We start from the raw sequence: 22,151 nt of genomic DNA, 5'->3' as shown, positions 1-22,151 counted from the left end.
TGTCTAAGAACTACTACGTCTTTACAACATTTGGTTGGGTTTGGGTTTCCATACTAAAATAATAAAATCCATAATAGAGAACTATCCATGTATAAATTTTTCAGTGTACAATGCTCCCACCAACATTGATAGAAAAAATACAAAGAACACGGCTTCAGTGTTCTCAAAGGTAGTTTCAACCCATGAGTAATAACATCATATTTGGTTGCTGTGATCTAGGAAAACCGAAAGACAGGTCAAGAAACACAAGCAGTCGGACGATTAGAGAGAATGATTGATGCACTGGGGATGCCAATTCTGTGGGTACTGGCAAAAAAAAGAAAGAGAAACACATCATCAGCAAAAACATTGAACCTGGCTCAACCTACTGTAATGATGCAAAGTCATCAGGCAATGCACCATGTCAGTCAATAAATATGTGCAAGCACACATTCCAGAGAGATTACTTTTCAATGTGAACAACATCATTCTACTGTTTAATTTATAATCATTGATACAGGGGATGAAATGATTGTTGTGTTATAACATTCCAGAGTTGTTAAATCCTGTAGGACTTCACCATGTTCCCAGATCTCACCAATCACTTTGGGGAGTACAATGTTATCATAGCCAATAGGAATCATGGCTATGGCAATGGTCAAAACTGCAAAAATAAGACCCCAGTTGTAATAAACCAGAAAATATAAGTTGAAACATTAAACTCCTGTTGTAGACTTACTGTTTGACTCACTGACAAATGTCGCCATCACTAGGCCCTGCAACTACCAATGCTATTAGAAACTCTTGCAGATGAACTTACATCATTACATCAGTATCTTCACAGGCATCTTCAAAAGACTGAACATGCCTTTACCTCCTTTTTCTTCTTGCTGAGGGGCAATGTCTGGCTGAATTAAAGGCTGTTTATAGCCATCACTATGGACTGAAGTGAGTCTAAAAGACAAGCAAAGGTCTTGGATCCTGGTAAAGGTAAGGTTCAGACCAGCTTGGATGGACTAAGTCTGTATTACAAGCAGTTTACATAATTACACTTGCAGCAGACTCTTACTGCCAATATTAAAGTTACTGTTTGCTAAATGCAGACATTTGTGGCTGAATTGCAGTGCGAACCACAAGTCAAAGCATCATCCATCAGTGATACCTTGCACTTGTCTGATACACAGCTTTGTCATTTGACGCTCAATCACTTTGACTTGCATTGTTGGTTGTGACTGCAGCCAATCACAGCACACCTTGCCATGAAAAAGGACAGGGTTTTGAAATTTAAGTACATTTAGTGATGGTTGAATGTTCTTACTTGTGGTTTGTTTTAGATGCACATATCTGCACATAAAGTTATGTCCAATCCACAGCCATAATATCTTCGGAAGTGTTTTTAGTCACATCAGTCAGCCATTCATCTTTCAGAACAGATGCATTTTTATTTCTAAAAAAATATGCAGGTCAGTGTGGATCAATATGTGACCACTTCACACATGAAGGCGGTCACATTTGTTTTACTCGTTCACTTAGTAAACTGTAATCCCTATTCAAATTATACAAATCTGCTTGTTACTGTTGTTGCAGATGAACAGTAGTTTACAAGTACACAATAGTTCAACAGCACCAGTTTGACTTAAGTCCAAAGCTTTGATAGAAATCATACTGAATACAATACAAACAACTGTTTTCGTGCTTCATATTTCTCACGTATCATACTGAAAACTTTTTTTCATTACCAGTTGGTAACTAAAGACTTAAAAAAAAAACAAGTTGGATTCCTGCGTCTATTATTAGTCAGCCTGGTGAGGACATTTGGTCAGCCGCTGTACTATCAGCACTTCAGGAGCTGTTTCAGTTGGTGTGGATCGGACAGATGGACGCTTCCAAGTGACGTGTCACTTCTCTCTTGGTCAGGTCACAGTGGAACTGATGAAGAAGTAAAAATGAAATCCAAAAGTGTCTCTTAAACAGCAGTGAGTGGGTGTTCTGGCCTGAGATAGATGTACTTAGATCTCTTTCTCTCTTATCCCTTTGAGTGTCCTTTGGTGAAGACATCACAGACCAGCTGGGCTGGTACACATGAGTGCAGTTTATTGGCATTAGGTTACAAGATTCTGGGTTGTGAACTTACAGAATGGTCTTGCTGTGATTTGGATCTAACAAGTGTGCAGACTTGCCTAAAGAAATCTGTCAGGAAAATAATTTGACTTGACTGGTGCCATAACACCTGATCAGCAGAAGAAAGTTAAGAGTTTACGGGAGGACTGCAAATAAGCTTAATAATAAAGTGCAGCATCTTGCAACTAATATTCATACGTAAACACAAAAATAGATCTTTGTCTTTGCCTTCCAAAACAAAGTAAATGAGTTTTCCTGATTCTACAGAGCTTAATGTCAATCAAATCATTATACCTTAATTACAAAATACAGTTAATAATGACTGTTGCAAAAACTATTTATATAAGCGTTTTCTGGTCTGTCACCTCTGTGGTTGAGGTTTGATTAACAGAAAACTACAATTTATTGCATCTTGGGCACAGAACCAACACCGGGGGGTAGGAAATGTAGACAGGCACCACATAAGCCCAACTGTGGACCACACACACCACAACCATCGACAGCAGAATACAGCATATAATATTAGTTAAGTAGAGATGTTTCTGCCCTTCCTTCAGTTGGCTTCAAGTGGATTGCCCCAGTTTAAAACACCTGTTAGAGTTAGAGGTTAGTCAGTCACAGATTCTTTTTTTATGGTTAAAAGAAACCCAGCTTTCACTTTGTAGGAGACAGGCTGTTTTGTGGTGCTATAACAACATCACACTACTTATTTCCTTCTGCGAAACAAAAGTAATTATTCAAATTATTCACAAGAAAATAGTAACGCAGGTTGTTTTAAGCATTTGAACAATTACTGATCTTGTCATTTTTCTAATGAGGACAGTGTCATCTTACTAACATGAATCCAACTTGCCATTGTCACATTTCAGCTTATCTACACTTCTATAAAGACACATAGTGCAGTATGTAGCATGACAATAAGTTTGGGGGGGTTGTCTTGAAACAATACATGTCATCATTCTTGTTTTGAAGGAAATTAAATGCAAACAAAAGAAAAAAAATGAAGTGATGAATGTTCATATTAGATACAGCTCCTTTTTGCTTCCAGTTGACTAAGTAATTCTAGGTGAGGGTTGTGGCTCCTCATTGACTGCTAAATTAGACAGAATTAGATAGAAAAGTTGAGATGTAGATAAATGGAATAGATAGCTAAAAAGAGAGAACATTAATAACTCTGTGCAATATTACTAAAGTGACAGTCCAGCATGTGTCATCTGTACTCTTACCCTGAGCCTTAATAACTCTCACTGAACGTTTGAGCTGCTGTCTCGGAGCAGAAGGCTGTTTTTTCTTTTATGACACCAGCGTCTCGCTGTCCTTTGTCAAGTTTAATAGATTTTTCAAGGATGCATGGGAAGGGCTTGGCGGTGGGTTTGTGAGGAAAAAGCTTGGTGTTGATGACCCTGAGCTGACTTCACCCAGCTGCATGACAGCAATATTAACCAACAGCTCTATTCAATACAGCGCTCCATTTTCACTCCACTTTTAACAGCAGCAATCAGAATACAATTAATGTGGAAATTGGGCAATAGCGCTTTTAATTGTGAGGCATTAGTATAACTGTCCTGTACAACCGCCAAATCCATGAGGTCCGTACCGCTCCTCCTCAGGTACCAATTAAATTGAAGGTTCTCTGGCAATAGCAGATGGCTGAAAGACTAAAGGGGTAATGTAAAAACTTCCTCCAGCATGTCCTTTCAGGCAGCGGGGAAGGGAAACAACAAGGTCAATAGGAAATCGGCAAGGGTGGATTTTCAACTGGCCACTGCCCCAGGGCCCCAGACGCTTTATGGGCTCCAAATCACTGTGTGGCAAGAACATAGTGGCAATTTGATTAATTGCATTGATTTGTTTGCACAATATTAACTGGAATGATAAGGGCCTTAAGGCAGCTCTGGCATTTTTGCCTAATGTTGTAGAGGGGCCCTGTGTCCAAATCTAGCTTAGAATATTTAATCACAGGAATTTAAACTAAACGTTAACTTAATAGCTTTGTCAGAGCCTTAAATCCCATCTTATGGTCTTCATCAGCAAATGGAGCTGGTTCAAGATGTTATGTAAGATATAGTTATACATTATTATTCACAAAATTACACCAGAACAAGCTTATTCACTGATTAAGATCATGAGATGTGATAGAAAAAGATAGTAAGCAGGCCTTGATTTGAGATTATTTTGTCAAACATAATTTTGCAAAGGTCAAGAATAAACATCCATGCTCAAACTTTCACTATAGTTAATATTCAATCAAATTCTATCCAAACTTACTTGGAGGTCTGAAAAAGGTGTTGCAGGTTTTTTGTTGTTTTTTTTTACCTCTGGGCCACCTCGGAGGTTTATCTGCCTCTGGAAACAGGATGTTCAAGGACATTTCTGCAACCTGGGTCTTATGTCTTTCCATTGATTATCTGTTCGCTCTGTTATGCCGAGATGAACAGAATGAAGTGAATTAGGAACATGAGTGGTCTCATGATCGGATAGATTGTGAACTATCTCCAAGTTTTACCAACCTTATTTAGAATGGAAAACAAAGGCAAACAGATTTTCACTTCCTTATTCAACTTTGACTTGCCATACATACCATAGTTGTCCAAGTAGAGTTTTTTTATGCAGTAAGAGATTTTACAAACATCAGAAACAATATGTGGATTAGATCAAACTGCTACATCCCCTGGACATAAATTCCCTTTTTAAACACAAGTACTAACAGTGCTACACAGTAAAATGCTCTTTAATGCTCATCTTTATTGACCTTCCCCCTCAGACAAACAGGACTTCTGGTGATGGGACCAGAGAACAGTGAGAATTACCAGCTGTTTAAGAATACCCTGCAGAGGAACAAGGTTCCTATCGTGGTCCTGAGCCATGACAACTTCAGCCAGCACATCCCACATGTCAACCTGGCTGAGGGAGATGGAGCTTTGGTGGACATGACTGCTGGAGTTCTGTATGCAGACCGAGCACTCAAGACTGTACAGGTACAGCACAGATAGATTTGTAGAGCATGTGTATCAGGCATATTGGCTTCAGGAACTGATGTCATGAGTGAAGGCCAATCATGTGGTACAATAGTGACATAAAAGCAGTTTGGGAAACAAGTATATACTATATGAACCTTGATAGTAACATTAGGGACTGTGAATCTTTGGGAATCACACAATTTGATTATGATTCTTGGTGTCATGATTTGATCGAACAAATAGAAAGTGGGCATTGTTTTTAGGCTCTTACTCCAAACCATTGATTGGTGTCTTTTGTCCACTGATATTTAGTGTGAAACATAACTTAATGAAGGTCATTGTCTGACGAACAGAACAAAGCAGAGAGAAGTGTCTGAAAGTATACAGCTTTTTATTTAAACACATTAACTGCATTAGTTTAGAAGCATCTTACAGTCTTCTGCAGAATAATAAAATTAAAGTGTAATTTACTGACCAGCATCACTGATTCAGTGTGTTTTGTAAAAGCAGAAGTTGGTGCAAAAAATGTACAAAACTCAATTTCTGGCATTGGTGTATCAATTCAGAATCATAAACAATAAGATTTTTGATTCTTTTGTGAATCAATTTTTTTTTCACCCACCACTAACTGTAAGTCTTTATTTAGCTATGGTGACTGTAGCCTTGCATGGTCCTCATCAAGACATGTTCTAACTGAACACAAAGCAAATTTTAGAATTGGCATGATTGATTATAAAGTCGATGCAAAGAGTGAGTGGGCACGAATACATGTTTATTGGCCCAGGGTGGCACAAATTGACACAAAAGACGCATATTCACTAGTTTCAGATGTTTCAACTCAAGCAGAAAATTTGCTGGTTCTTACATTGCTAGCTACTGTAGCTACAAGTTACTTCTATACAATCCATACACACACAATGTGTTTTACAACACATAAACAGACTGAATTTTGGTCTAAGAAATCTGTCTGTACCATACAAACTGCAACACTGAACTGAACCGTAGACAACAGCCCTGTAACAAAACTCCTTCTGGAAGTAATGAAAAATTGAAGAAGCAAAACATTTTCTGATTTGATCCTGTACAAGAACTAGTTAGAGGAAGGGGCTGAAAAATACCAAGATGTGGATAATTGAACATCTTTCATGCCCATTGTTTAAATCTAATAATAGCTCACACCAGGAATATCTTTCAGCAATAAATTCACATTAGGGGACTGAAAAAAGCAGTGGAGGAGAACAGACTCGTCCATGGCTGCCAGGTCAAGCACAAAACACTGCTTTGTTATTTCAGTGAGGTGAGGTTTTCAGTTGACTGGACAGATTGTTCAGCCCTTTTTGTCAAGCAGCAGTCAATTAGAAATTAAATCTTGTAGTGATAGATGTGTAATAGATCGGTAGATTATTGCTTTGTGCATTTTCATGGCGTGGGTCCTTGATAACCTCCTACCTTTAATGTTATGTCTTAATATATGCCACAATTGATCTTTCTTGTTATATTTTCTCAGGGTAGCATTTTCTTAAGGTCTTCTTCTCTCTCTAAAATCAAACTCAACTGATTTTCTTCTTTACCATACACAGGGCCAGCCAAGGCCTGTTTGAGGCCCCTAACCATTTGATTACCTTACCACACCATTTTTGATCAAGTCACTGCACTGATGTAGACTAAAACACACAGTATGTTTCATTAAACGTGCATTATATCTAACTATTATATCTAACTAGTATATATTGATGTCTGTGTTGCTGTTTGTAACTCTCAATATATGAAAATGTCAAGTCTAGTATTCATCCCAGAATTCGCTCTCTCTGTAGCAGATGGGTTTACACTGTATTAATATAGAATAAATGATAAAGCTGGAGAATAACTGTCATTTTAGACAAGTTAATTCTGCCATTAGTGTTTAAGAGAAAATTAATGAATTTATTTTAGATTTTATTTATGTTATTATGTAATAAAATCAAAGAATTTTGGTATATTTTTGTTAAATGAGAACAGTTAAACATTATAAATATGTAATATTTTTGTCATTTTTCCTACCACTGTAACTGATATATTTGTATTGTAACCTGATACATTAAAGGGGACCTATTATGCTCATTTCCAGCTCTATATTTTTATTTTTGGACTCACTAGAGTAGCTTTGTATGATTCACAGTTCAAAAACCTAATCATTTATCTTAGCCCTTTATGCAGGCCCTCAATTCCCTCTCTGGACAGATTCCTTGTCCTCTACCTGCAGAAGCCTGGTGGGCAGAGTTTGGTCATCAGGGAGATTCAGCTAACCTGGATTGACAGGCTTCCATATAAGCAAGTGGCAGTCAGTCACTTGCTCTCTCTCCTCTGGCTTCCACCGTGTTTGGTTTTGGTAGTGTTTAGTTTCATTTATCTTTTAGTTATGTACAGTAAATCTATTTTTAGTTACAACAATGTGTGGTCTCTCTTCCTTTGTCCAGCCTCGAGCTGGGTTGTGACAGCCTCTGTCTCTAATCGGCAGTCTTAGCTCCTGTCTCTTTAAGGCCCCCCTCCTGATTGGACAGCTTTCCAGAAGCCTGCCGAGAGGCAGCCGTATCAGTCGTGTTAAGTTATGCTTTCCTGCTTTACTGCTTCATATTAAAAGCTTTTAAATGACTAAATAACAGGAGACTTTTACTATGAAGAAATTAAATATGTTCCTCACTGAATTAGTGGAACTTCATTAGCGGCTCTAGAAACCAGTCACAACAAGATATGGAGATATTTGGAGGTCTTTGTTCAGTGGATCAGTTAGAAAGAATGCAGGGAGGAATAGTACAAGCACAAACAGCGACAGTGATAATGATGTTTGATGAAGAGCTGCAAATGACCAGCACACCTCTAACAGGTAAACTACTTATTTTACTTTGCACTGCTGTGTAATGGAGTTATGGCTCGGTGTGACTATCCCCAGAACAATTGAAAAATGCCATAATGTTAGCAGAGTAGAGCAGGGAACTCGCAAGCTGCACATGGAGCTAATGACCATATAATCAGTCACAAGTCTACCTCGGCTCAGGCTGAAAGAAAAAAACGTTGGAAACCAAGCATTCAGAGTAGTCTGAAGCCACTGCCTTTTGCTCACAGGGATTACTTCTACATATGTTTATTTCATTATTTGACACTTTGGTCACTTTTAATATGAACATCCAACATTGTAACATCATATACAGCATATGAAGGAAAAACATAATTGGTCCCCTTTAAAATATTCTGACAAAAGTCTAACACTGGTCAAAACACAACAGCCATTACTGCTCAATCTGTAACTGTGCATTTGAGGTACTTAATAACTTGTGGATCAATGGTACCGCTGAATGATTTCCAGTAACACATTCTGTCTGTTTCTCGCCAGGCTCAGTTTGAGAAGTTGGGTGGTGTCATAAGAGACAAAGAGAAGGTAACAGACATCAAGCCTGGCCCTGTTGTGATGGTGTCAACCTCTGCTGGTGTTTATCGAGCCAAGAGTGTGGTAATCACTGCTGGACCCTGGGCTAATAGACTGCTGGCCCACACTGGCCTACAGCTACCACTAGAGGTATTCAAACTCTTGGTGTCCCACATGTAACTATCACCATAGAACTATATAAATGGCTGGACCAAACATATAGACAGTCTAATCTAAATGCAGTAGTGTATAACTTTGAATCCTAATATTCAACTTAAATTCACCCCGTGTGCATTTAAAGTCCAACTGAAATTGAATTGCTTTTTTTTTGTCTACTACATCAACATATCTGCTCTGTAAATCACTTGTCCTGTGTTCTCCTTTGAGGAAAAAAAGTTGTATATAAAATTATATTTCTTATTTTTTGGTTTTATGATGGCACCCCGTAGTTTTGCATAAATTAGACAGAATACTATGATTTATCCATTTATGTAGATGGAGACTTTATATCCTCACAGCCAATCAAATCTTGAATAAAGCGATAACGTGGCATTTTATCATAGGCTGAGCCTGATAGCATCCTGCTACACAAGAGCCACAGACTCTGAACAACTCACATTAGCTTTCCTGCTAAAGTCTCCTTCTTATCTAACTTACAAACATGAACACACATCTTGTCCTGCACCTTAGCTTGTTGAACAAGCCATCAAATAAGTGTTGTGTCTCAATTTGTGTTCTTCCATACTTACACTTGCTATTTTGAGTGCATAAGTGCGTTCAAACTCACAATTATGGCAAAATGCAGTGGACTATGAGTACCCCAATGGTGTACTCATACTCGTCAAAAGGTTGAGTGTGGAACGCTGGACACTTCTCACCCTCAATGGTTGCCATCTTGGCTACACAGCGGAATGGAAGGGGCCACCAACCTATTTTGAAACTTATGAAAATGGTGGCAGAGGAAGCTACAGTGGTTGCAATTGCTACAGTGAGCACCACACTATACAAATGTAAGTTATACATGTGAGTTTTTTTTTCACTAAGTACCACTATACTGTTATCAGATAGAGACCATCAGTATGTTTATTGGGTTAATTAGCAGTCTGTAATGATTTGGTACTGCAAAGGATAATGTGAAAGCTAGCTAGCTAGCTACAACCGCACATTTTAATGAGGCATTGACATTACATGTGTTGTGGCGTATGTTTGGTGTTTCTGTGTTGTCTTCACTGTAGAAGATTTTAGTATTAGATTGGTGGTCAGATGCTTGACAAGTTATAAATATTTGCAAAATGCAGCAGCTAGCGTTAGTTCGGTAGATCAGCTGGTGGTAGAGCCAGTATGAGCCATGGACACTACACCATATCAGCAGTATATTTCAACAGTTTTGTGTTTCTGTTTTGATCTGATGTCTATATATATTCTGGTCTTATTAGGGATGGACATGAGGTCCCTTATTTTGTGGTGGGTTGCCTACACCTCCTTGTTCTCGGGGAGGCAGAATGCTGCTGTGAATGGATGAGGGTAGGTGAATTGTTATCATATCATATCTAGCTATCATTATACACTATCATATGACACCTTTTCTACATTCCTCCATACTGGTCTCTATACATTGATGTTACTGTATGGAGTGTCATTCCATTGTTGTGATCCAATTGTATTTCAGTCAGAATGTACATTGCTGGTCAAGGCCTGGAAGGGAGGGTGACCCCAGCCTCTGTTAAAAAACAAACCTCAAAACCTTAAACAGAAATATAAGCTTAGTTGACTTTCATACATCACTATCCCTGTGAGATAATCAGCCCTAAGGATGTGAAAAGTTGTTAATTATTGTTTGAATTGATGAAGAGGTAACTTTACCTTACCTTACTTTTTTCTGGTACAAGTAGTTAGTAGCCCCAGGAAATGTAATACCCGTGTTTCTCCTTTATGCATTCAACAGCAGTGGCGGACTGCCAATACTGAATTAGGAGCACCACTGTTGAAATTTCTCATAGTTTATTATTCATGATGTTTGGTGTACACTCAGTGTACAATGCTCATTTTACGTCACATATTTTAGACTATTTCCTATTTCTATTGAGTGCAACAGCACTGCTGCTGAACAAAAATCATAGGGTGAACACTGAATACTGTAGGGAATGTGCAAGGAATGACATTTCAAATGTTTGATCTGAAACCGGAGTGTTTTTCTGATTTTTGCTGTCCTTGCTCCACAGGACCTGAAGTGACCCAAAACTGGGGTCAGCACAGAGGGGGTTTCAACCGATGCCCTATCGTGGAAGTGGTACGGTTTGATCGATGAGGCAATTGGGGGCAGGACATTGGTAACGTCACCTGTCCTCATTTCCTCATCTTCCCAGGATGTGGTGGTGGTTGAACCCCTCTCTGTGGTGACCCCAGAACAGGACAGCCACAACATTCATGATATCCACTCCAAAAAGGCAGCAGGTGGATGTCGTGGAGGTTTTAAGGGATCTGCAGGTGAGGGAGAGGAATGAGCTAGAGCTCAGACAGATGGAGGTGAACGCGATAAAGAGAGAGGAGACCAGAGCCATAGAGGCAGCTGAGACGGAGGAGAGAACGTGAGGCTGTAGAGAGGGAGGAACGGTTTTTAAAGAGATGAGGGAGCGGGAGCAGAGGAGAAACAAGGAGATTTTTGCTAGAGAGGAGCGCTTCCTGGCATTCCACGAGAAATGACTAAACAAATCATTTAAAAAAACACTCATTTTCTGCTCTGTCTGTTATTCTTCTTACTCTAGATCTTTAGTAAATCACAAATAAATGTTCACTCACATGGTATAGCAAGGCAAGTTTATTTGTATAGCACATTTAAAATATTAAAAGCATTAAGACAAAGTCTTAATGCCCTTAGATGGAAGACGGATGACAGAGAGGACTTACCCGCTGGTCTTGTGGACTGCCAGGTGCACAGTGGTTCGGAGCATATCAAAGGCTCTGGCCGCAACACAATATGAGATACTACTGGCCATCCAAATTAGGAAGACTAGGGCTTCAATGATGGGTCCCCAGCCATGGTCACATGTCGTGCTGAGGACAGCCATTACAGCATTGAAGGATACCCAGGAGAGATGGAAGTCCACTCTCAGGTCTCTTTGACCATCAAAGTATCATTCAGCTGGCAGTACTGCTTGGGTTTTGGGGGCTGAAGAAAGAAAATTACAAGACATAGTACATCAACCTCTTTAGATAAAATTCTATTAAATTTATTTTAATGTTAGTCTTGTGTTTTCTATTGCATTGCACTTTGCATGACTACAGCAAGTTACTATCAAACAATAGTGCATAACTGTAGATGTATTCTGATGCCTATATATACATTGTTATGCTGTTATGTGCTTTTATGTAATGATCAGCCTAGCTAGAGCACAGACAATTACAACTTGAGATGATGGTTTGTTTATTAGGTAAGTTTGACTTAAGGGTAATGCTGCACAACAATAGTCTAGTCTATGGGCTCCATAGATCACAACAAAATCTATGTAAATCAACATACCAGTACGTTTTTAGCTAGCAGAAGGAGGACACATATCGGTGCAGATGGCGGCCGGATTTCCACCTTGCATGAAACAGGGGGCACACACCAGCAAGTAAAAGTAAAAGCATGTTCATTTTTAATAAAATTAAATTGAAGTCAAGAGAGCAAACAAGCCAACAGATTTTGTTGGGCGACAATCACAGTCAAATATTCGCAATTATGCTCCGCCAGCTGCAATTCGTCATTAAAAAGAAGAAGAAGAAGAAGTTGTCAAATGTTGCGACATTTCCAGTGAGTGCAAAACAGCCATGTTTGATTTGAGACAAGTGTACTACATGGAAGTGTACTAATGGAAGTATCCAAAATGAGACACAGTGAAACATTCACTGGTGAAAGGTGCACCACTAATGTCAGTTAGCAGGCTAGATCACTGTTTAGATGCTCAGCTGCAGCACATTATGGCATGTAAACGTACCTGCAAATGTCACTTCAGACCCCTTAGATGCTGCTGTGGTTCTTACTCTTCAATACCACTGCTAACAACACACTGTCTGCTCATGACTTGTAGGTACAGCAATTTGTTTACTGTCTCTCGTTCCCTACAGTGTAACACCAGCATTCACACTGCCAGTTGCTGTCAATCAAACACAGACATCAACACACCCATTCCTGATTTTTTTCCCAGAGACCATTTTCCTTCCTTTGATTAATAAAAATTATAAACAATAGCTTAAAAACACATTGACATTATTTTTGACTGCAAAAAATGATGAATAAATGTGATCTAAATTTGGATTTTTTAGAACTTTAACATACATGTCAAATGACACTAAAAGCAAAATTTAATTGCTAACACTTTAGCATGCACTTCACTGTGTGATATTTTACTGCACATCAACACTAAGGAATATACTGTGTTAAATGGACCTCTAAAGTATTTTTTTTTTTGTGATTTGTGAGCAGATTGTGAGCACCCCATGATGGCTGTTTAAGCAGGCAACATTTTTTCTCCCTAAAATGTTACAACCAAAAGGTAAATGCCACACTTGTTCTTACTAGCATGTTACTAATCATAGACTGTATATAAATATGGACGACGCGTCTCCACTTCCTACAGCTATGCAAAAGTGAAGCCAAAATATCTCCTTTCTGGGAGCTGCCATCTTCCTTGTGTGACGTCATGTGCAGTAGAATTGGGCGGCAGGATGACGCCATGCGGAATGGCTGAGGGGGCATGTTCCACGGGAGGCTTGAGAGCGGCTGTCACAACTGTCAATCATGACGTCAGACCCCCTTTCTATATCGTCAAATAACTAATTAAAAGCAAACTTAAAAGGAAAATGAGCACTTGGACAAACATCAGCATGATAAGAATTACCTGAAATGACAGAAACCATCTTTGGGAAAAATTTATTTGACGTATACTTTGAATTTTTAGTTTGGCTCATGTCCCATCCGCTAACATGGAGGGGGCGGGACTTATGACCTATACTGCAGCCAGCCAACAGGGGACAATTGAGATGTTTTGGCTTCACTTTTGGGGAGCTGTCATGACGTCCATCTTTATATACAGTCTATGATACTAACACAGAAAATGTAAAGTTTAGGAAGACTAGCAAAATAATTGCAAAAATGGGAACCATTATAATGTGAAAGGGCTCAACCAATTTTGCTTTCATGATCCATTTCGTAGTTTGTGGACAAACAGGGTGGGCAATTGGCAATGTGGATAAAACTCTGCATGCGTAAGAGGAATATGCGTAAAGCCACAACACTCTACAAGCCACATTAAATGTCTGCTCCACCAGTCTTTAGACTTTTCAATAAAAGGAATGCAAAGAAGCTAATATTTGCTAATTAGCACCAAACATAAAGTAGCCTAAAGCTGAGGCTAAAGGAAATGTATAGTTTTGCCAAATTGGAAAAACTGAAAAATCTACTTGATGGTGGCACAAGATGAAAAGCTGGGGGATCACTAAAGTTATTACAATTTATCCTGTGAGGGGACATTAATGTCTGTACCAAATATCACAGCTATTCAACCAATAGTTGTTGAGACATTTCACTCAAAACGAGTGTCAACCATGTGGTGGCACTAGAGAAAAAGTCATCTGATTCATCACATTAGGATATGTTGTGTGGGAGCCATGAATGTCTGTGAGGAATTCTGTGTCAATCCACCATATACATGTTTAATATTTGACTGGATAAATGAGAATTTTGACCTGTTGATGGCAATAGATCCTCCAGGCTTCATCCTTTAGAGACATGAATGTCTAAATCAAATGTTGAGCAAATAGATCCAGCAGTTGCTGAGATGTTTCAGTCTGGACCTGAGAGCTGGACCATCTGGCAGACTGATATTGCCATCCCTTTTAGCCAATTCTCCTTAGACTGGCAGATCAGTGTATAACTGAAAATAATTATACACAATCTGTGAAATTTGTCAACAACCTAATGGAATAATGTTTTATTATTAGATTAGATCTCTGACATATGTGTCGTTTCCACTTCATTAAATCCTATAACATTTGATATGTAATACAATGTGTAGGCATGGTCTCAAGTAAGCTTACACTGCACAATGTCTCTTATTATGAATACCAGTTTATGTGTGGAGTTTTTATATGTACGTATTGTTTATACATCTGGCCCCAGATGTACAGTCAGCTCCACATTTCACAGCAATACCTCAACTGTATGTTATCAAACCCTGTACTGCAGCTTCAACTCTCTCTTCACCAGTGGGATCTTGCCCTTCCTACCCTCTAAATGCCCACCTGGAGATGTTGCTATTGCTCTCATGCTTAACCAGAAACAAAAGCATTACTACTCCATATTTAAACAGCTCAGAGGCCTTAGTCAGCAAGGCAGTCTTTTCCATCTTGCAATACGCCACAAAGCTTGAAAAGAGAAGGTGATGGGAAAACAAGCAGACAGCTGTTAGAGTGGAGAATTGGAGTTGATATTGGAATTGCATTATTCAGGCTAGCAGCAGGCTGGGGGGCCTGGGGAATGCCATGCCTGAGTGAACTGGTAGAAAAGCACAGGCTCTGAGCTCATTGGCTCGCCAGAGCGCTGCTGTCTGAATTTTTATGGTTCCTGGGAATGAGTGCATGGCCGGTTAGTTCATTACACTGAAAGCTCCTGAACAATATGTCCTTATTATTGCCACCGTTAAGATGGATGTCATTTGTACAATCATGTGTACATTTCATTAAATCCTAATTCTCACTTCAGCACAGAGGAGCTACTTTTGTAATTGCACTTTTATTAGACAGAAAAAAATGATGAGGATGGAGTAGATGGTGGTATGTACGTGCTTTGGTTTTCAGTGCTAACACCAATCTGCCAATTTTGTGCCAGTGTGTATTCATTCAAGTTTAGTGCTTCTTACATCCAATGTATTACCGATCAATTCTACAATTAATTTATAATTATTGATATTACATCCATCATATCAGAGGTTCTGCAGACTCAAGAACTACTCTCTAGATTTCCATGACATTTGGTACAGATTTTCATAAGCCTCAGAGGATAATCCCTAATGATTTGGCAAACCCTCGACCTTTCAGGTGTTGCCACCAGCACTGACGTTTTTGACAAGGTATCTCAAAAATGAATTTATATTCATAGTAACATTACAATTACATCACAATTTGATTTCAGTTCAAGGTGCTAGGATTACATCACAAACACATGCTCAAAGCCTTTTCTATATAAAGCATATAACAATTGAAGTTTATTCAAATATGTAGCCAAACTGAGTTAAGATATGTTGGGGCTGCTGAGCCCCAAAAGACAGAGTGGTTATATTGGTTATCTTAGCTCAACCCAAGTGTGTTTCTAAGCTGTAGCTAGATTGCTGCAAAGATACTGTAGTTTGTTGCCAAGCTGTACTAAAACCTGGGACATAATAGCTGATTTGTTATGTGTTGTTTTCAGGTACTTCATTGTGATTAACCTTGAGAGGGGAACAGAGGCCAGCCAGGGAAAATAATGCGTAAGAAGACAAACAAGCTCACAGTGAATCCTCGTCACCACTCTCTGAAGAACTTGACGTCACTTCATAAAGGTAAGTTAGGTGTCCTTGTTTAAAATGTTTCTTTCTGCCATTCAATTGTTTCATTTCTCTTTCTATCGCTTTGTGCTTGATTTTCAGTCTTGGTTCTTTCTTACTCAGTGAGCTGTGAGCCTGGAAGCTTGGATGCCGACCTTCTGCCAATTATAACAGAGGACATTTGAAGGCATTACAAATTGTGTATCCTGCAATCTGTTTATTTGTGCTTTTATATTTTTGAATCAGTACTTTTCAAAGCAGTTGCTGTTTAGACTCACGACTAAGTTTTACTCGCAGCTCAATATATTATAATTAACAGATTTACATTGACCCCTTGTGAAAGGGCATGAACCTTGAGAATTATTTTTTCAAACACACATACTTGAATATACTTGGCATATTTGAAAGCTTCTGAATAAAGACCCATTAAGCTGTCACTTGTCTCATCCTCTGTTGTGCTAGATGTTAAAGGTGTAATAAATGACTTTGAGCCTCACTGGATATCAGCAAACAACTATTTGCTATGTAAAGATATAGTGGAGTAATGGTGACCTGAGCAGTGAATGAAGTCACACTCCCTCTGTGTGTCTGGTTATCTGAGCTTCTATGTTCTTTGTTTTGGTAGCAGCACCGGCCACGCATGCATGCGAGTGCATGTGAACCCCTCTGTGTTCTCCACATCTGTTTCAAAGATGGCGGCCACGTCACAGCCTTTCTGAAATCACAGCTAAATAGTCCACTAAAATATGATTCTGAAAACATTTGAGGCGAGAAATAGGCAATGAAGTAACAGAATCTGCCTAGTTTGACAGTTTGATCTGAGTTTTGTGAGTTGTTGGTGTTCTTTTTTTTCCAACTTTAGTCAGTAAATGACACAAATGTTTGTTTTGGTCTGAGATGTTGTTGCTATAGTGCGACATCTAGTGGCTGAATGTTGTGTATTGCAACTTTAAGGGTTATGCATTTTTAAACGAAAACTGAGCTGATCTCATTACTGGACTATTGAGATTAAAGACACATTGTTATTTACAGTATATGTCTGCAATTTATAATTAATATGAATAAGAAGAAAAACTTTTCAGTCGTTGTATTGTAATACTTACAGTAAGAAATTGTGCATATAGATTACAATAGCAACATTGTAAAAAACATTATACTACTGCAGGCCTAGCTAGAGTATCAAACTGTAAACCTCACCATCTACAGCAGAATACTGTTATGACTTTTGCAGCAATCAACTGTTAAAATAAGTTACGGTAGTGACACTGTGAAAAAATGGTAAAAAAAAATCTAAGGTCATTTTACAGGGAAATTTGTTACAGTGTATATATATATATATATATATATATATATATATATATATATACACATGTGTAATATAAAAGGTAAAAGGTAAATGTAAAAACCCATTGTAAAAACCCCTTTACATAGCCAAAATGGTATACTAGTTTAACCATCAAATTGGTTTAACCTTGCTCGTTACTGATGGTGTTCCTGGTTTCATTACTGTAGGTGGTAAAGATCAACGTGTGCTACTGGAAAGAGAAAGTTCCTGAATCATACAACGTGAAGCGGCGCTTTCCCTGCTTCTTACTGACAGAGGGAGAGGAGTCCAACGAGCACATCTACGGCCTCCCGTCCAATGAGTACCCAGGCCTGGTTAAGGTACGTCACTGTACGGGACCCTACAGTATGATTTTAGAAAAGAGAAACTAGATTATGTGCAGATCCCTTAAATATTCATAGCATTATCACATAAAGAAGGCTTTATTAATGATCTTTTTTTTAAATGTGATTTTAAGTAGATTTCATCTAATTTTATCCGATCATTTGGCTTCATTATTTGACATTAGCAACTAAACCAGTGCTGTGTGTGTGCACGGAAGTAAATGCTGCTTTTCTCAAATTAAAGTACATACACATACTGGAGCATTGCTTATTCAATGTGATATTGTAAAATACCAAAGCATGTGTTGTCTTATAACCATAAAATAATTTTGTGATGCAGCATATTCCAAACCATAGGCATACATTTTCAGATGTGTTGGTGGTTTTTCTTTATTCGTTTTTTGTTAATATAGTATATTAAATGGAAAAATGAAATTGAAAACATAAAAGCAATGAAATGTTTTGCTGCTACAGACTTGCTTGTTTGGACTTGCAAAAGTTAAACACAAGAGTCAGCAGCAGGCCTGAGTGAAATAGACCTTCTTCACCACAGATATTTTGACCTGTCATAGCACCACCGTAATTAATGATGGCAGTACATTAAATTATGTGCATTTGTGACTGTGGTGCTTTTCAGTTGATTACAATTCATTAACCCCCACCGTATCATTATTCCACATCTGTTATGTTATGTATTCAATCCAAAGGGCAACACAAACATAATTAGATTAAATTAGTTCCCTTACAGTATTTGTAACACACAGTAATAACAAGAATTTAGTCCATACTCCTTTATGCAGTAATTCTTCTTCTAGAATTTTTCTCTCCTCTTTTAATAATATTATATCAGGCTGAAGCATTTGAATAATTTCTTTCAAATCTGATAATCATGAATTGCCATCTCGTAATTATAGAACTCTGTCATCATTATGAAACCAATATCTTGTAATGATGAGATTTTTTCATCATTACAAGATGCTAATTCAAAATGAAGAGACATCCCTGCTTTTTGATTTTCTTCCTTTCTTGAAGAGCATGCATTTCTAGGCCAAAATAATAGTGTCTTGTTCACACTCTGATTTATGTTTCTTCTTATTTCTTATTTTCTTATTTTTTAATTATTTCTGGACCAATAGTGTTTGCAACTTGCCTCCTCTCCACAACCCTGCAAGAAAAGGGTTGGTTTAAAGTCAATTGCCTCCAAAACAGAGCTGTTCGCTTTGGAATGACAACACTGCTGCAAAGTCAACTGTAAAATGTGATTTATCTCACCTCAACATCATTATTTGTGGGAGTTGTGCTGGGTTTGGTGTCATTTGATGGCACATCTCTATTTTGGGCATTATGGTGGGCCAGCGGGAGCGCACAGCCTAATAGCAGACCACATGCACAGAAGAGAGGGGGGGACAGATGGTGATGCCACATCGCATTATTCATTCTGAGACACAGTCACCAAGGCTACTGTCCAACATTTGGACCACAGCATAGTTTGACAGAAATCTCAAAACAAAGCAGAAAAGATATTTGTAATTACTCTATATTTGTATTTGTTACTGTGTGGACTTGTCAGAAAGTTTTCTAAAGCAGAAAATCCTGCAGAAAAAATGAAAACTGCACTTCTTTTAATCCCACAGCCCGCTCACTGTGCCTCTAGTCTCTGGGTGAGACTGTATGTGTCAGACCTGGCTGACAGGAGCAGCACATAAAAGCAGCTTTGGAAGTTTGGAGTGTGTGCATGACAGTCACTCCTCTTCCTCTTTTGTCATTTACCTTTTAAGCTGGCAAGAGGAGCCTAAACAAATGGCAGAGATACATGAAACATGTCATTTCTTTCCTTGTTACTTCTTCTTTAAATGAAACATTATCCAATTAACTTCTAAACCGAAATACTGTCCCATTCAATGCTGCTTAAACAGAGCTGTGGGATTCTCAGTCTATAGCCTGTACAGTATTCTGCCTATAGAAACTAATTCAAAATATTGAACTCCATAAATACTTAACATAGTCACAAAACTGCTTTGCACAAATTAAATATATACAAGATTTCTTTCTATAATGGATAGATTCATTGTCAACAACATGGTTCCCAGACATGTAAAATAGTTCTGCCATTTGACATTATTCTAAGTGCTGTGACTGCTGAGCCTCTATTTATTATTAATTGCCAGTATGAAAGGTTTGACACATCTGCAGAATCAATAAAGCTGTCCTTATCATACTAAAAAGGCAGGGTTGATTGAAATTAATCAGCTGCATGGGTTCTCTGTGTGAGCAATAAACAGGTGTAAAACAGCATGTGTACTGAACCTGTTTAAATAAAAGATTGCTGATATCATGAACCTGTATCACAGTTTAAAGGCACAATCCATTTACCACATTTTTGCTGACCAAAATTCTAATTTCCAATATATTCATGTATCTAACCAAACATGAGCACCTTGTGTAAGAATATGAGTTATAGTATACGTTTTTCTTTTCTAATTCTTTCTCAGAATCAAATTTTCAACAAAAACAATCTTAACTCAACGTCCACCTTTTTTTTTTTTCATTTAAGCACATCTTATGATTTCCATCACTGAAATGAAATGAATTGAAAATATGGATTATTCTATTATGTTACAAATATGAGATGTAAACAAATGAGAAAACAGTAATTTAAATGTTATTTCTTTCAAGTTACTTCTTGTAATAAAAGACCTGTTTATATTTCAATCACAGATTGCCCCTTAAAATAGAACTTCATCATTGAGACCCAGCAGCCTTCAGCCTTTACTTAAAAAGATTTTTCTTTTAAAATCACATTTACATTCCCTTACAGCTTTCAAATTGAACCAAAAAAATCAATCAGTATATACCAAATGTGACTTATGTGTACACACATATATCACCTATGTTCATCTCACAAAGAACTGGCATTTTGTACAGATGTTATTTAAAGTTGCACAATAATAAACAATATACGCAATATACTGTATATTATATAAAGTCCAATTTTGTTATTGTTTTGGAAATATGTCTGCCAATGTGGCTACTGTTTGCTAACACATTGACCAAGAACCTTATAGGTGATAATATGTCAGTGTTGTATTTTCAGATTGTTCCGCTGCACACTAGTGACCAATAAATAAATAAATAAATTATTGCAATGTTAAAGAATCAGTTGCTTAAAGGGTTGATTGCTTTTTTAAAAGATGAAGTGGGTTTCTTTTCATGATATGATAATCATCAGCAGGCGCTGTTGAATGGCAGACAGTAACCTAAGTAAACAGCTCAGGGTGCACCTGCTCCTTTGAACGAGAGTGTTTGCAGTGGACATGTGCTTGAGGAGGCCCAAGCTGTGTCTGTTGGAGTTACCACTGATGGCAGTGGTACCAGTAAACATCAAGGCAGAAATTTAACATAGATTCTGGATTACTAAATGCTAAATTGTGAAATACAGAATTGATGCTACACATAAATATAATCATGCAATAACAAAGCTACAGAAACTCAAAAATATTAATATGCACATATACCATGAATGAAGATGGCCCTCCCTGCTTGTTATTCATTAAAAGTACACAGGGTTGTTCCATTGCTTCATGTAGCGTTAACAGTTCTGATGTGAATGTGTGTGTGTGTAGATATGCTACCATATGGGCAGTGAGACAGACCCAGACCAGAGAGACAAACAGACAGACAGGTCTGATATCGACATCCTCCAACGCTACGTTGCCCGCTGTTTACCTGCTCTGGATCCTGAACCTGCCGTGGTGGAGAGCTGCATGTATACGGTTAGTATCAACATTCCAAAACAGTGGTCATAATGGTTATCTCAATACATGAAGTGTCTAAGTTGAGTTGAAGAACGAAGGAATTTGATTAATTCTGTGAGTTAGTCGGGAAAATTCAGTAAATGTTTCATGGGATAAACTTAATTCAAGTTATTTAAATCCAATGAGTCAATAATGAACCTAAGTGTTGCGTATGAAAGAGGCATGAGTGCCATTTTACTTCTTTTACAGGAAAGCAAAAGAAAAACTTCAAATACTTGCATTTTGTTGATTAAAGACAACACATAGGGACCATTAACATGTTTTAATTAGGGCTGAGCGATATGGCCAAAAAATCTAATTGATGTTTCTTTAAAGCTTTGGGTCAATTCATGATTCTAATCCATTTTTGTTGGCCTACAAAATGCAGAATTGAAACCAATAAATAACTTGAATGAAGTAGTCCAACCTGATCATATGAATGATGTATTGTGCTCTAATTTACTTCACAGTCACACAATGATATTCAATAGTGCACACACCTCTAATTGGATCTGTGCTGGTTCCTGCTTCCTCCTCCTCCATGCTTTCCCTTTCTTGTTCAGAGTCATGTTCACCTGTTTGTTTAGATTGTAGAGTAAGTATTTAACAAATCATTTTTATGGCTGGGCTGGTTATGGAATATTATATGCTTCATAGGCTATAA

The 22,151-nt window shown here is 38.0% G+C and overlaps 1 protein-coding gene across 1 annotated transcript in view; it reads left to right on the top strand.

Annotated features, from left to right (window-relative positions):
* pipox (pipecolic acid oxidase) overlaps positions 1–22,151 on the top strand; it is a 47,727-nt gene that overhangs the window by 6,793 nt on the left and 18,783 nt on the right. The window contains exons 3-6 of the mRNA XM_042415346.1: positions 4,865–5,078; positions 8,431–8,613; positions 17,538–17,690; positions 21,317–21,466. Coding sequence (XP_042271280.1) covers positions 4,865–5,078; positions 8,431–8,613; positions 17,538–17,690; positions 21,317–21,466 — 700 coding nt within the window. The remainder of the gene's footprint in view (positions 1–4,864; positions 5,079–8,430; positions 8,614–17,537; positions 17,691–21,316; positions 21,467–22,151) is intronic.

The sequence above is a fragment of the Thunnus maccoyii genome, chromosome 6, assembly GCF_910596095.1.
Source record: "Thunnus maccoyii chromosome 6, fThuMac1.1, whole genome shotgun sequence".
NCBI lineage: Eukaryota > Metazoa > Chordata > Actinopteri > Scombriformes > Scombridae > Thunnus > Thunnus maccoyii.
The sequence above is the reverse complement of the archived record's forward strand: the minus strand, read 5'-3'. Positions and strand labels throughout refer to the sequence as shown.